Below are 16,622 nucleotides of genomic sequence, written 5' to 3' on the forward strand. Positions count from 1 at the left end.
AAGAATATTTTATGATTATCTCTTAGATCTTGTTGTTAAAGCACCACTTTGCGAATTTAAAAAATGAGATTTTCAAAAATTCTAGAAAGACTTCCCAATATATTCCAGTACATATTTACTTAAAATAAATTTCTAAAATAGACGTTGGTATAATACACTTCTCAACTCCATGTATATAAATAACTATTCATAGAACTATAATTTGCACAAATTCAAGCTTATACTTCAGAACCCGAATTATAAAACTGGGAACGATATATCAAACTTATTAATATTCATAAACAACTCAAGTATAAAAGTCTTGATTAAAAGACATTTTCTGATCAATGTGTTAACTCTGAATGTTTCAAATTCATCAAAAAATTATAGAAAGCATTTCCATATTCAACAACACCAACATCTATCATCAGCAGTTTTTTGTGCCTTCACACAAAAGAAGTCATCTTAAGTATTTCAGATACACAAATATTCAAAATCCAACCAATGTAAAAGTTGATCATTCTGCAATTCCACAGATAAACCTTTAGACTTTCATATCAGTAACTACATCACCATTATTAAGCACTTTAAATGAAAATAAACATAAACTCCTAGAAATACAAAACAATGCTAAAATGTGAGCATGCCACTCCATTCAAATGTAAGCAAGCTTGAGGTTTTTAATCTTCTGGGGTTTTGGATGTTGCTTTTTGGGCTTTTTAGCCCCTTTTTTAGCCACAAGGCTGATTCATGAATGAAATCCCACTTTAATATCCTATTTTCTCTCACTTACATGTATGCTGGAGAAAGTGGAGTTGACCTGGATGTTTTAAGCACAGGAACTGGGAATTTCCAGATAGCAGGAGAGCTCGTTTTCCATTTCAATGGCATGTTGTCACCACGGTACTACAATAACAGTAAACAGCGTTTCCATAACAGACTACCAACTAGGACTTCCATTCCACACTGTACTGACACAGCAGTGGCTGCCGCGGGAGAACAAGCCCCCGATTCTGCCAGCGCCCTTAAACCGATGCTTCCAATCTGTAAAATAGGGCTGCAAGGTACCTCCTTTAAGTCCTCCTGTCCCCTAAAGCAATATGATGATTCTATCGTTCTAACTCAACAATAGTGCCACCTCGTTAGGAAAGCGTTGACTGCAGTACATTTTTTTTTTTTTTAAAAAGACTGCACTGTGCATACCACACAATGCAGCTTTATTTAATAAAAGCGGCTAGGGTTTGGGTTTTTTTTTTTGTTTTGGTTTGGTTTTTTAATTATTTTAAGCTTGCATTACCATTGTTCTACCTTAACAGGGATACTGCAGCACTGCACTATATTCTGTACCTATTAACCTGATTTCGGACCAATCGCAGCAGGAAAAAAAAATAGATGGGTTTCATATGAAAATGAAACAACATACCTACTCAGAATACACTTGTCATCCTCTGAACATTCTTCTTTTGAGCTGCAACAATACAAATGGGATATAAACCTCAGCATAGCCTTGGGCCACAGCTAATAGAGATCAGTGACTAAATTCGGCAGCCTGCTTTCCTTCTGTGCAAGCTCTGGCCACACAATACAAGAATGCCATTATGGGAAGAGCCCGTTTAAAAAATGCCAGTCTCTCTGTTTTCCAGTTAGAAGAAGGCAAAATGTAAGAACAAATATAAACTGCTGCAGAACTCTGCACGCTCTTCTAGTAGCTTCTGATTCAAGTTGCTCTCTTTTCCCTATTCTTATTTCCAAGCCGGGATGAGCAAAATCTCATGCATTTACAACCTGCTGTGTGGTAACACGACTATCACTCTGTCTTCTGCAGCAGAGAAGTACAGAATAGCGTGCTCTTAATAGCAGTCCTCCGAGGGACGCTATCAACAATCTAATTCAGGGCTGCCCTCCCCTTCTCCTCTCCCCCTTTCCCCTCCCGTTCGCCCCCCTCCCACCTCCCCCGCCCCCAAACAGCTCACAAATTGCCTAGAGGAGAGACCAATGCTGCTGGCCAAGCAGGTGTCCAGCAGGGACCATTCCAAAGCTCAGCGGCGGGTCCGGTAACCTCTAGGGGTTAGTGACTGACAAGGAGGCTCAAAAATTAAAGCTGCTGTCAAAGGTAGCTTGACGTTTTTCAGGAAAGCGATGGCAAATATAGGCTTCATCTATCTTGTTTTAAAATACTGTCAGAAAAGAGCCGCATAAATGCCCAGAAAGCGACTGGGTGTTGCAAGTTTCTGTTTAAAGCACCAAACTCACCAATTTTTTACACAATTCAAAGAAGTAGAAAATAGGATAAGCTGGTATTATGCTGAATTCTTTATTTTCAGGCTGAAGAACTGGACTTTGGATGTAGGCAAGCTGCCACCACTAAATATTTATCCTTAAAACATCCTTCCACTTCTACCTAAAAACTGAATTATCAGTCTTCATTAATGCAAGCTTAATAAAGGCAGACCGCCATTGACATGAAAGTCACCACCTTTTCACAAACTCACTGCAGTGACAAAGAAAGAGTTTGTATGTACTTTTCAGTTTATATTCAAACAATAAACTTGTCCTTCCCATTTAAGTAGTTGGCTTTCATATACTCTTTCCAAATTATTCCTAGTTTTTGAAAGATTGAGCTTTAGTCCCTTAAGAGTCTTTCTCATTTGCATTCAAAAAGCACAGATAAGTATTTCTCTAAGACACTACTTCCAAAAATTCCAAAATATATAATTTAATATACCAGAAATACAGCATGAAATCACTAAGGTAATCACAAGTACCTTCCTTTAAGATATACATCAATATTCAAAAATGTATTTTCCTATGAAATCTAAACATATATGTATATGCAGTATGTACGTTCACACGTATCTACAGAAAGAAAGCTTATTTTGAAACATTGACCAGTAATGCATAAACTTTATTAAATATTAATTAGGTCTCAGCCATCACTACCTCACAAATAATTTTTATTCAGTCTACCAGACACAAACACTGCACAAAAACTCAGTCAAGCAACGTAAAGGGTTAATGATATTTCCAATTCTTTTTAGTACCACCCCCCACCCCCAGCAAATCTGTCTCACAGAACTCTTGAAAGCATCAGAGAAAGGAGTATTTATTAATATCTTAGCAGCTAAAATATGTTTTAAGTTTTAAAAAAGCACCACTAATACAAATAAACTATAGTCAATATTTTACATTAGAAGGATTTGGGTAATAATTCTTCATACTTAAGGAATAAAAAGGTCACAGGTACAACTGGCATAATTAGCAGCGGTAACTTGTTGGAAATCCCAAGAACGGACACGCACACGCACTCATCAAGCAAATCTGGAATGTCACAAACCAAAAACCTGAAGCATTCTCAAACATTAAAAAATATAAAACAGCTACAAATTAGCTGTATGCAACAAGGAAACAATTTCACATTTTAGAGAGGAAATTCAATCACTTTCCACCTTATGAAAATATCACAAAGTAGTAACTGCAAATGTGACTTCTCCGTCTTAGAACAAAACCCCCCACCTATGTACAATCAAGGCAGTTAAGTGTTTTGAGTCTTGATCTATAAAGACTATTCCATATTTATGAGGGGGACACAGGGTGAATGGAGCGTTTTCCAAGCCTCCAAGAGGGTAAGCCTCCCCCGAAAACAAGTGGAGATCACTTTATTGCAAAGGCTCTCAAGTTATTATTCTACTACGAACTATCAACTGATTCAAAAAACCAACATGGTCTTGGTCTAGATTCATTAGGCTCCCAAGAAATCAACCAATACCAACAATCATCTATGTCAGTTTTCAGTCTAGATTTCTCCTAGACTTAAGGTTTACAATCTGTTTTTGTAGTACTCCAACAGTTGTAACATTTATTCAAAATGAAAAGAAAGTAAGACTGCTTTCTTCCACCCCACCCTCAGCACTCTTAAAGACCCTCAAACCCTAGAAGCCCGATATCTAATGATGAGCATTTATTTATATTCAGTTCTTTTGCTTTAATAAATTGCTAGAAGTCATGTGTAATTATCTCTCTTGAGCAAACAATTAATATGCCCCAGGCTTTAAAAATAATTCCTTTAAGAAGAAATAAAGTCCCTGAAATATACTTTACACAATTAAATTGCTTAAGAACACCATTCCTCATACGCCATTTATAAATCAACTTTAGCCAGATAAAATCACCCCAATTACAAATTAGCAGAGTCCAAACTAATCAGATTTTACCACTCTGACTGCAACTCCAGTAGCAACTATGGAGTGTAATTACCATTACATTCCGGAACTAAAAATGTTTTCACCTACAGAGTGACAGGAAGAAAATGATTAAACGTATATTTTAAATATAATTTTATGCAGGCTCAGTAGTCCCACTATTTTAATATTTAGGCTGGGAAATGTCAAAAGCCTTCATTCACATCGTAGGAAACACTGATTTCATTTACAGAACACTTGGTTTCTATTATGGACAACTGCATAAAACGAGATAGAAAGGCAGCATGCATAGAAACCCTTCAAAGCATTGTATGAACATTAATCACTTCAAAATACCTGTGAAATGCATATTTCAGAGATGTAATAAACAAAGGACAATGCTGGGACTTGGCCAAGGCCACAAAAAGAGTCATTCTTGGCCAAATCTTACAACACAGACTTCCCTGCTTCCCAATGTAGAAAGAGAAGATTTGTGGAACTTTTACAAAACCATCTTGCTCAGTACCCTCATTGTATAGATGAAAAAACTGAAGCCCAGAGAAGTTAACTTGTCACACTACTAGCTAGTCACAGAACTGGAACTAGAAACCAAATTCCATCTCCTAATGTAGGACGCCCGCTCTAGAATCCCTGCCGTCCCTCCTTCTCAATGAGACTGTTCCAAAAGATGTCGGTTTCCGTTTGAAGTGAATCACATGCTACAAACGTCTCAATGTATTCAAAAGAAACAAGATTTATTCCTCCGATTATATGTACACTCAAAGATGGAAGTGGGAAAGAAATACTAAAAATACAAAAGTGTGCAGGAAGACCATTTCCAAAATCTTCTTTTTCTTCTTTTTTTGGTCTTTTTGTCTTTTTAGGGCTGCACCCGCGGCATATGGAGGTTCCCAGGCTAGGGGTCTAATCGGAGCTGTAGCTGCTGGCCTACGTCACAGCCACAGCAACGCTGGATCCGTTCCTCATCTGTGACCTACACCACAGCTCACGGCAACGCTGGATCCTTAACCCACTGAGCGAGGCCAGGGATCAAACCCACATCCTCATGGATGCCAGTCGGGTTCATTAACCGCCGAGCCACGACGGGAACTTCGAATTCCAAAATCTTAATTCCAGAAGGTGTTTAAGAATATTCAGGGATAAAAAGGTAAATGAAAATTAAGCCAGTCATAGTATGAAGGAAAAGCGAAATACACAGTGAAACATAGGCTAATTTTTTCTCAGTGTAAATCTTTCTAACTAACTTTATACAAAATTTAATTTGCTTACTGACTGCCACAGTCTGTCTCCAGCACCCCCACCCTGTGAAATGGACTGACTGATCTGTCACAGAGCTGACCTCTTTCTCCATGTTTTCCCAATATTCCCTAAGAACCGACTTACCTTTTTCTTGCAAGTTTTGCTTAATCCTATGGTAGGTACAACTAAAGAATAATAGCATTTACCACAGTCTGTGTGAGCAGACACTGTATATTATAATCTTCTCCTCGATCTTGACAATGTCCCACCGGACTCATCTGGGACACCCATGTTATTCCTGTTGCTCAGACAAGGCTGCAGATCATGCCAGATTATGTGCTCTGTTTATGTTCTACCACTCAGTAAAAGTACTTGGATGGCAACCAAGTAGGACTGTGAAACCCTTTAAAGCACACAAAATGTTAACTTCTGGACAGTAGAGCAAAATTCTTAATACATTCAGAGTTCCTTATTACAGGAAACAGAACTGTTCACATGAATTGCTATATCTACTTGCGTGTACGTGTGTCTCCTCTTTATTTGTTTCAGAAAATTGAATATCAAATATTTTTAATATTTAATATTCACATTTTATATATTTAATATTTAATATTTTAATAAATTTCTTACCAGATAACTCAGATATGTAGCCTTGCTAAGATCAAAATGGAAAATTCCAGCTGTTTCTTAAAGGCAGCTACTTTGGAAAGTCATTATTTCATCCTTTATAAGCACCTTCTCACAAGCCAATTTCCTTAACAGAACTGTGTGGTCCTTCCTGCCCCACAAAGAATTTACATAGATTACTGTAACTCTGACTATGCCTCGGCTAATATAGTACCTAACTCCTTCACAATACAAGCCAGTAGAAAAACACAATCATGTGGCACATACTCACACGCACACATGTATGTACGTGTACAGAGAACTCCTCAGGGCATGATAGCATGAGTGACGTGAAGGGGAGTACTCGTCCCATCTTTAATATTTCCAAAGGAAAATAAGGGTAATCAATGTTTGTCAGGGTTTTTGTTGCGGGGGGAGTGTCAGGTATAGAATAGCAGTAAGAGGAGCTGGTGAGCTGATCAGACAGGAAACAATAGGTAAGGGGAACCAAGGGAAAAAGTAAGGGTGAGGAGAGTGATGACTGGCTGGAAGGAGAATGGAAACCCAGAATGATAAGTGGTACCTGAGTTTATGAACACTTTTTACAACCAGGGGTCAGATGAACGAGGTTATGGGGCTAAGAAGGGAGTTGCGGTAGGAGGAGCTGAGCTGACAACAAGAAAGATCCAGTTGGTGGAGACCCAATGAACCACAGATTCTGGCTACCCTTAATCTTACTATGGCTGAAAAAAGGATTAGCACTGAATGGAAAATCCAGAAGTTCTTGCCCTTCCTTCTTCCTTTTGCTGTCTGCAGTATCTACATCTTCTATGGCCTTTTCGGGGGTTGGGGAAGGGCTACCCTGGAGTTCTTGATTCATACCATTCCCAAATCCATATGCCCAAGTAAGTCTTCATATATCTTTGACATGCATAAACTAAATTAATTATTAAGTAATCCCATCCATTAAAAAAGGCCTTAGATCCCAAATCAGTGTCTGGGTGTGGTGGGAGGGGTAGTGGTGGAAATCAATGATTTTTACATGCTATTTATGTGCCTGATTTTTGCATTACCATTTTTAACTCCTCCAAAAAAAGCCATGTAGAGAGACAGTTTATCAAATAGAGATAATGTAGCCAGTGCTCAAATAAGCGGTGGGGCTGTTACCACACCCTGTGCTCCAGCCTTGCTACTTTGTCTGCCTGAGATGCTCTCCCCAAATTCCTGCTCCCCTTGCTTTGGAAAATCAGAATCCCTGAATCTTTGTATCGTCCTAATGGATCACTATCCCTGGCACAAGGGAAAACACTCAGTAAGTATTGGTTGAGTAAATTCAAAGAGAAGTTTTGTTTGTTTGTTTGTTTGTTTTGTGGGGGCAGGGTTGGCTGTTCCCACAGCATGTGGAAGTTCCCAGGCCAGGGATCAAACCCGCACCACAGCAGTGACCTGGGCCACTGCAGTGACATCAAGTCCTTAACCCGCTGTGCCACAAGGGAACTCCAAAAGAGAAGTTTTTATAAGCAGAGAAATGATTAAATAGAATTGTGTACTGAAGCCAGGGTACATCCTGAAAGGTTTTTAAAATGTTGTTATTGATTACGTTATTACTGAAAGCAGAGTTCAAGTCAAAGGAATGTTCATCTGTTAATCTGATAATTTTAGGCTATAAAGTCCTTAAAATGAAAAAATTAAATACACACATTATCTTGTCAAAAGAAATGCTTGTGTTGAAGAAGATCACCCAGAACACATGCTTTCTTAAATAAAATAAAGGCATTGCTTATAGTTATGATGGGTTGTTCCAATGAAAGAGCTCTGCTCTCACCTCAAACAGCAATAATGTATCTGTTTAGTCATCTCTCAACAATGTCCTAAGTATCTCCTTAAATTCCATTTGGTAAATAAAATAGCCAAAATATTGTTAGTTTCTGATGTGTTTGTACATCAAACCTGCAAACTTAGAAAAATAAAAAGCCATTTAAAATGTACAGTATCACTGACAGAGAAGTTAAGAATAGAGCTCTACTGACTAAAAAAGTTATAGGCATATAAAGCTTTTCAAACAGTTTCACCATGCTGTTTTAATTTTGGTGACATCAAATATAGAAGCAAAACTACATGGAGTTCCCACTGTGGTGCACTGAGTTAAGAATCTGACTGCAGTAGCTTGGATCACTGCAGAGGCATGGGTTCGATCCCCGGCCCGGTGGAATGCATTAAAGGGTTATCGCAGCTGTGGCTTGGATTCAATCCCCGGCACAGGAAACTTCCATATGGCATGGGTGCAGCCATAAATATATACATGTAGTGTATAGAGAGAAGCAAAATTACAAAATTTGCATGAAGACTAAGAATAACCAATATTATAATCTTAATTATTGTAAATCCTGAACTATGTTGATAAGAGCAAATAATTTCTATCAATGTTTATAACTGTTGAAAACTTTTTTTTAATAATAAGCATTTCATATACCCAATCTCCAAAGGTATGCCAGTTAAAAGTCAACATTTGCTATATTATACTCTTTCAGAAATACATATATTTTAATAAAAATCTGAGTTGCTGAAAGATCTTTTTTTTTTTTTTGCTTTTTTAGGGCCTCACCCGTGGCATATGCAAGTTCCCAGGCTAGGGGTCTAATAGGAGTTACCAGCTGCTGGCGCCTACACCACAGTCACAGCAATGCCAGATCTGAGCCGTGTCTGTGACCTACACTACAGCTCACAGCAATGCCAGATCCTTAACCCACTGAGTGAGGCCGTGGATCGAACCTGCAACCTCATGGTTCCTAGTTGGATTCATTTCCGCTGCATCATGACGGGAACTCCTGAAAGATCTTTAGAATAATACAGTTCAGACATTTCTCTCAATATCCCAATTAAAATTAATGAAATGGTATCTTGAAAAAACATATTTATATTCTTTTATTCAAAGCGTTATTGTAACATTCACATGTGCACCATAAATGTGATCTAGATGATTACCTAGTTGTTCCACCTCTTCTTCTCCCTGAGTATTTGTAAGGCTTGGTTACAAATACTTAGACTAATCACCATAATATTTTGCTAACCAGAAGCAAACACGTCTGTGAAAAGCTAATCCTAATGACTCATAAAGATTATACAACAGTACTTAAATTTTCCATGAAAAAGGGCTCTTTACTTTCAATTTCTTTCATTTTGATTTTATCATTTCCCAGGCCTAATCATTAAAACTTTCAATTTCCTACATATGTGTCTCTATAAACTATTATTGTCTAAAAATAAAAAGGTTTAGCTATATAATAAATGAGAATATCATACATTCCCAAAAAGACTCAACTTGAAGGTTGAACCTTGCAACCCACTGCCACAACATGGAGCTCAAGAGTTTTCTTAAAGGTATAATTTAGAGTTCATGCTATCTGCCTACTATGGTGGCAACAAAGAGACTTAGCAACCAGTTCATTAACTCTATTTTCATGACTATTTTGAGAGGCTTCTCATTTTCTAATTTAGAATTCCTCTCTTGGGTCATCTGAAGTTCTAAAGGTTTTTTCCGTAAAAAAAAAAAAAATAACAGGTGGGGGGGTGTATAAAAACATTTATATTGAAAGATGCCAAATATATGGTAGCGAGTCTAAATTATAGAAGCTAGTGTACAATTTAAAACTGCTATGTCCAAAAATCATATTTAGCAAGTCAATGAAAATCCTGTGATGTAAGACATCATTAACTCACGTGATATAAAGTATTCGTGTGTTAGAACCTAATGATGGCATCATTTTAGAACTGCATCTAGCTTCATTACTCCGATGCTTGTCCAATGGGAGAAAATCCGTTCTTTTCCTTTCTCTCATGTTCTGTTACTAACTAGAGTAAATGTGATTCTGATATGTGGGAATGAAAAACAGAACTCATCTTCTAGGTAGACCCTAGGTTTTAGGTATATGCAATTTAAATTTCGGTTTCCTGACTGCCTTTCTAAGTCGGTCTACTTCAACTAGTAGTTCAAAGCCACTTTGTGTCTTCAAAATCAAATATGTTTTAAATACTCAAGTTATTTCTCAAGGAATCCTAAAGCTACATAACACTTGAGTAAAATACAGCTTCCCTTTAGCTAGCATATATTTATTCATTCATTCCTTATTCAGCTTGATCTAAGTTGGAGACACTGTTGAGCATTTTTATGAGTCTTCGACTAGAGGGTCTGGCCATTTTGTTTAAATTCACATGATTCTGTTCAGCCAGTAAACACAAATATTTACATTTAGGGATTTCCAGAATCACCAGCTTTTGAGATTCAGATTTGTAAAGAACAGAACTACATAATGTGTTTTCCGAAAAGGGTGAAGAGGCAGCAACATCGAGCTTAAAGGAGCTTAAACCGATACTCTAAACAGAGAACAAGCATCAGCAAATTGATTAGGGCCATGTTTTTGCATTTGTCAACTATAATGCATTTGTTTATACCAAGGCCTCTTTAGCATATTAGCCATTCCTGACAGGCTAAGATAGACTCCTTGAACTTCGCAAATACCAAAATCAATCAACTCACTATGCCAAACCCAAAACCTGTAAAGAAGAGGTGCGTGCTGAATCTGCTCCATCATCAGTGGGTACTAAGCAGTTAGGACTGTGCTAGAATGTTACAAGTATATAAAAGAAAACATATTCCCTGTCCACAAATCCCTAAGCTCTAATCAGGCCGACTGCATATTCACATTTGAAACCTGAGTAAGCATCAATATACTGCTATCCTTAAACCTTAACTATCCAGAATTCCAGACAGCCTGGTGTTCTGGCCAGTTTTTAAAAATTAAATGTAAAAAAAAATGGAATAGATTAACTCTTTAAAAACATCAAAAGTCACTTGTTTTTCACCTTTTGGTGGCAATCTTTCTGCCCTTTACCTTCTTCAAGCCTAAAATGGAACAAGCCTATTGAAAATACCTCATAGGCACCAAACAAAATGCACAACAGCTACTATGACATGCTTCCAAGGGAGATAGAGCAAGATTCGCAAGCAACAGCTGTCATTCCTCACCTCTGCCTAACTCCCGCCCCCATTGGCTTTGACATGGAACTTGGAAGCTACCAAGAGCAAAAGGGGCTCTTTTTTTTACCTTCCAATACATCTACCAAGAGTCCTATACCTTGCAGAGAGGGGCTCCCAAACTTTAGGATGCAAAAGAATCATCTGGGCTGAAGACTGAAAATGCACGAACCTGGAAGTGAGAACCAGTACTCTGCATTTGAAACAAGTAGCCTAGCTGATGTTCATGCCTCGTCTACTAAACTTGGAGAAACTCTGCCTTAAAGTCCAGGTTGCTGACCCCGACTCAAGATGACCCCAGTCGGAGCAAGATTCTGTTTTCTCTCTTGGTCCCCCTGGCCTTCCTCAGCCTTGGCTGCTCACCACTAGTTGTCAGTCTGCACTGTCCATGGCCATTATCTTGCCCTCCCACACTCCAGATCCTTCCAGGTCCGGGAGGGTCTGAAAGCCAGGTCTCTGGCTGGCTGACAGATACAGAGGCAGATGGACAGACACATGCCAGGTGGGAAATGGTGAGGTACAGCAATTAGGAAACAAAGGTAGTATAAATTATACTGATTGGGCAATACAGAGTAGAAGTTAAAAACGTGTTTCAAACTTTTTGGATAAGGATGGCGCTGGCCACCTGTGGTCGTCTGATTGTAGCTCTGCCCCTAACTAGCTTTGTCACTTCTAGAGTTATCTTCCTCATCTGTAAAGTAGGGAAGATGCCAACATTCCTTGCCAGATTCACGGCAATGTTAGGCAAACCAACTGAACTTGCGTTTGTGAAAGCACACTGGAGACTATAAAGCACAATACAATGAGGTGTGGTATTTTTTAAAAGAAATAATTTATTTCTTTGCCTTAATAAACACAGTACCCTAGACATTACTGAAAGTTTCCTTGATGACTGAATGTCTTCTAGTTACCTCAGGGTCTTTTTTATGAAAGTAAATTCTCATTGACAAAAAGGCAGAAGAAAACGCAAGACCCTTGAACATACCCTGAAGTTGATTTTTTGAACATATCCTTGAAATCGGCTTGTTTTAAAGATAATTGCCTCCGTCTCCTGAAGGTGGAGTGCAAAAAAAAAAAAAAAAAAATCTGGTTAATTGTGACTTTATTGTATGTAATTCAAATTTTTCAAAGCATACTCTAAAATTTTTTAGCTGTAAATGAATAAACCATATTTATAAATAATGGACAGTTGGGACCACAAAGAACAATTTAAAATATGTAAATTAACTTTAAAAAAAAAAACCCTTAACTAACAAGCCATAAGATTCTATTTGTTTTTAGAAGCTCTCTTAATGTTTCAGAAAGTCTGGAATAAAGATTGACATTAAATACAACATTTCTTGGCAGCTGATCTAAAAGACTAAACTAGACAAATTTGGACATAAGAAAACACTTTTCCAGTAAATATATACTCAGCCTCGGAATGCTTTGTCATTTTCTAGCTTTTTAAGCCTAAAGTTCAATTCTTTGCTGATATACTGTTTTGCCATTAAAAACCTGAAAGCAAATGACACACATTATAAGCTTTCAGAGAACAGATGGCTAATGTTCTCCTAGGTTCGTTTACGACAAATTTTCTTATTTTCATACTGCTTGTAATTAATAAAAACATATAAATAGATGTATTGCCTCCTAACCAGAAGATTTTATTTTTGTGAAGTTCTGTTATATGTCTAACTCCTTCGGGCTAATGCAAAAGGCAAGGATGAACAGATACACTTCTGGTACTGCCTCAGGAACGCAGTTTTAAAAACAGAGACTACTACAGAAGCACTGCAGTATACGCTGTCAACGGTCAACTCTCTTAAAAAATTAAAGTATGCTGGCAGGTGTTTGAGAAGCTCTAACACAAAATTCAATTTATTTACATTTATTTCATTTATGTTGTTATTAGCTTATAGAAAGTAAACATTACTAAGCAGTGCCTGTATCTAACTTCTTCTTCAAAATGAACAGTTTTGGTATTTTTTTTCTGGATCATCTCAGTAAAATATATTTACTGGAAAAGTGTTTCCTTATGTCCAAGCACTATTGCATTATTACAGTCACAACTAAATCAAAGTCATAGTCCAATAGTAGCTGTAAAAAGACCTTGGCAGAAGCCTTATCCAGAATGTTATCCTGCATGTACCGGCTTCTTACGCAAAAGGTAGGTAGCAAGTATTTTATTTCTCTTTAAAATGATAAAGTCAAAACAGCATCTCCTTAATGGTAATACTATTTCAAAGTCTAGTTTTACCATATACAGAAAAATTAGTTTTGAATCATAAAAAGCCACAACGGGTTAAATTCATAGTTGTCATGATTTAGCAATCAGCCTCACCAAGCAAATAACAATTATATTATTTTTTTTGCTTAAAAATCCATTAAAGTATCATTAAATACAGCTTATTTTATATTCCTATTAATATTATTCCTTTCCTTTGTGTATTTAAGAAGAATCTGGTGTGCCACCTTCTGGTAACTGAGTGGAATTATGTAGCTCTACACAAGTCACTATTCTTTATTTTAACTTTTAAAAAAATATATGTATTCCTTAACCTGTATTACATTTAAGCTATATAAATCAATCTATACCACAATCTGCAATAAAGTAAAATTTCCCTAGTGATTTTTTTTTTCAAAAATCAAGCTTTATACATGCTTCCTATGATTTTTCCATGGTTACCAATATGTCTCCTGAATTCTACAATACATATAAAATTGATTTTTGTACACCGCTTCACAGCCACATATGAAAACAACAGGCTTGCTATTTTAATGAATAAGTAACAGTAGTAAATAAAGAAAAAGAAGGTCTCTTACCAATAAGCCCATTTTTCTCTTAAGGTTTGAACTCTCATCATTTGTCATGTTCTTGTGGATCCCTCTCTCATCAAATTCTCTGGAGTTTTAAAGTTGAGAGCTGTGATGCACAGCTAAGCTCTGCTACACAGTAGCGCACCCCAGTGCATCTGCCTGGTATAACACTTTGCAATTGTAGCTCCCAAAAGCAGAAACAAGCTTGATATATTCAAAACCTATGCACTGCACACCTTCCCTTGATAGGAAATTGTAGTCAGCGTGATTGAACTATTTCTATTTCCTATCTTAACTCCTGATCAGATATAAAGATCAAAAGCGCACAAACCTCAGGCTTAGTAACAGTAAACCGAACGGGAACAATGTATTCATCTTCAGAGCTGAGGTGGGGTGAGACAAATAGGAACACCAGGAGATCTGACTGAGGGAAACAAAACACGTTTATCTTATTTTTTCAAGGGTCACTGTCCTGAGATTTGTCATATTACCTTAAATCCTTATTATCTTTAACTCTTTCCTCTCCCAGCCCCTAGTAGCCGGTCATTTATTTATCCTTTCCTCTTTATCAATTTTCGAGGGATATGCCCCCTGTTGTTTCTTTGTGTGTTCAGCAAATGAACTACTTTGACAAATGCATAGAACTGGTCTCTCTGCAGCTCTCATCTTTAATCTAGCAATCATGTTGCTTCTAGAGGACTCCCTTAAAATAAACTATATGTGATGCAAATTAAATGTTCGGCAAATATGTTATTCAACAAATATGTGTCAAGAACTGGCTACATGTCAGGCAGGTACCCTGTGAGATGATATGGATGCTATGGATGTAAAGGTGAAGAAGACACAGTCCTGTGCTCTCAGGAAGCTTCTAGTTGAGTGAGGGAAGCAAACAGGTACTCCGACAGCAAAAGATACAGTGTAGAAGCATTTGCAGCGCAAGCCCAGGATTGCACAGCAGCAGAGGAACAAGGAAATTAGTGCCGTAACCCAGGCTGAAGAGTGAGGCATTTACTAGGTGGTGCCTAGAAAAAATAGTCTATGCAGACACACAGAGGTGGAAGGGCTACCTCATGCTGGGAGAATCAGGAAAATCTTCAATAGAAATGGAAGGACTGACTGTTAAGGGTACGCGGGGTTGAGGGGAGTGGATTTTAAGATATACAGAAACTGGAGTTCCTGTTGTGGCACAGCGGAAACGAATCCGACTAGGAACGATGAGGTTGTGGGTTTGATCTTTGGCCTCGCTCAGTGGGTTAAGGATCCGGCACGGCCATGAGCTGTGGTGTAGGTTGCAGACGTGGCTCTGGTGTAGGCCGGCAGCAACAGCTCCGATTGGACCCCCTAGCCTGAGAACCTCCATATGCCGCGGGGGAGGCCCTAAAAAGACAAAAAAAAAAAAAAAAAAGATATACAGAAACCACATCCCAGAAGACCTTACATGCCTGCAAAGACGTTTGGATTTTAGCCTATGAACTAGGAGAAGCCATCTTTTGAATGAGTGAATCACTCAAGGAATTAATCAAACCACTACACCCAGCACTCAGAACTCAAGACAAGTCTGCCAATCTGTTCTTCCCATTCACTGTCTTGTATCTCCTAACACCAACTGCCCATCTAGATACCTCACAAGCTTGCTTTATTCTTTCTCTCCTTTGCTCCACAGGTCCTCCTGCATGAAATCCCTTCCCTTCTTCACTTTTTTTTTCTTTTTAAGGACACACCTATGGTATATGAAAGTTCCTGGGCTAGGGGTTGAATCGGAGCTGCAGCTGCAGGCCTACACCATAGCCAAAGCCACAGTCACACCGGATCTGAGCCACATCAGATCTGAGCCACATATGTGACCTAATGCAGCAGCTTGTGGCAATGCCAATCCTTAACCCACTGAGCAAGGCCAGGGATCAAACCCACATCCTCACGGATACTAGTCAGATTCTTAACCCACTGAGCCACAATGGGAACACCCCCCTCATTTTTATTTCTTTCTTTAGTTTTCTTTTTAGGGCCTCACCTGTGGCATATGGAAGTTCCCAGGCTAGGGGTCAGAGTTACCAGCTGCCAGCCTACACCACAGCCACAGCAATGCCAGATCCAAGCTGCGTCTTCAACCTACTCAACAGCTCACAGCAACACTGGATCCTTAACCCACTGAGTGGGGCCAGGGATCGGACATGCATCCTCATGGATACTAGTCGGGTTCTTAACCCACTGAGCCACAACGGGAACTAACTATCCCTCCCTCACTCCATTTTTTAAACTCAGCTCATCCTTCTAGACCTGAATCAAATTGCATTTTTTTCTGTGATGTGTTCGCTGGTAATCTGAGACTATGGTTTATCAATGTTCTTCCATCACACAGACCATGCATTCTTCCTAATGTCTGGCACACAATGCTTAAGAAACATTTTGACCTTTTACCTATAAGGGATGCAAAATGGCAAGGCGATGACACTAAGGCCAAAGCCAGAGTATGAGGGTAAGTGGCCTAAGAAAGCAAACTGCCCTGGACTTCACAGTATACACCAACCTTGGTAACTTTCTTCACCAATCTCTCAAGCCTAAAAAGAAAATATGGATTTAAGAGAAGCAGACCTGTATTGGACAGCAGCTCTGTATAACCATGCAGCACTGTTGGCTGTATATATCACAGCTCTGGTTCAAAACGTGCATGGAACTGATCAGAAATGGATATCAACAGAACAGCTGAAGGATGGAGCTGTGATCTTTGGAAAAAAGAGCTGGGGGCGGGGGAGACTGCGAGACTG

General features: G+C 38.5%; 1 protein-coding gene across 13 annotated transcripts in view; it reads right to left on the bottom strand.

Moving 5' to 3' along the window:
• The window catches only part of KLHL13 (kelch like family member 13), a 405,144-nt gene that overhangs the window by 65,219 nt on the left and 323,303 nt on the right, over positions 1–16,622 (bottom strand). For 2 of the 13 annotated variants that reach the window (XM_021080423.1, XM_021080422.1), the window contains 2 exons: positions 14,189–14,281; positions 12,044–12,109 (listed from right to left, as the gene is read on the bottom strand). The exons of 4 other annotated variants lie outside the window; for them this stretch is intronic. In XM_021080423.1, coding sequence (XP_020936082.1) covers positions 12,044–12,109; positions 14,189–14,281 — 159 coding nt within the window. Of the gene's footprint in view, positions 1–772; positions 1,104–1,402; positions 1,852–1,952; positions 2,133–12,043; positions 12,110–13,863; positions 14,068–14,188; positions 14,282–16,622 lie in introns of those variants that run through there. 7 more of the 13 variants (XM_021080430.1, XM_021080425.1, XM_021080427.1 and 4 more) reach the window with 7 other exon arrangements.

This window comes from Sus scrofa, chromosome X (genome assembly GCF_000003025.6).
Source record: "Sus scrofa isolate TJ Tabasco breed Duroc chromosome X, Sscrofa11.1, whole genome shotgun sequence".
In the NCBI taxonomy this organism is placed as follows: Eukaryota; Metazoa; Chordata; class Mammalia; order Artiodactyla; family Suidae; genus Sus; species Sus scrofa.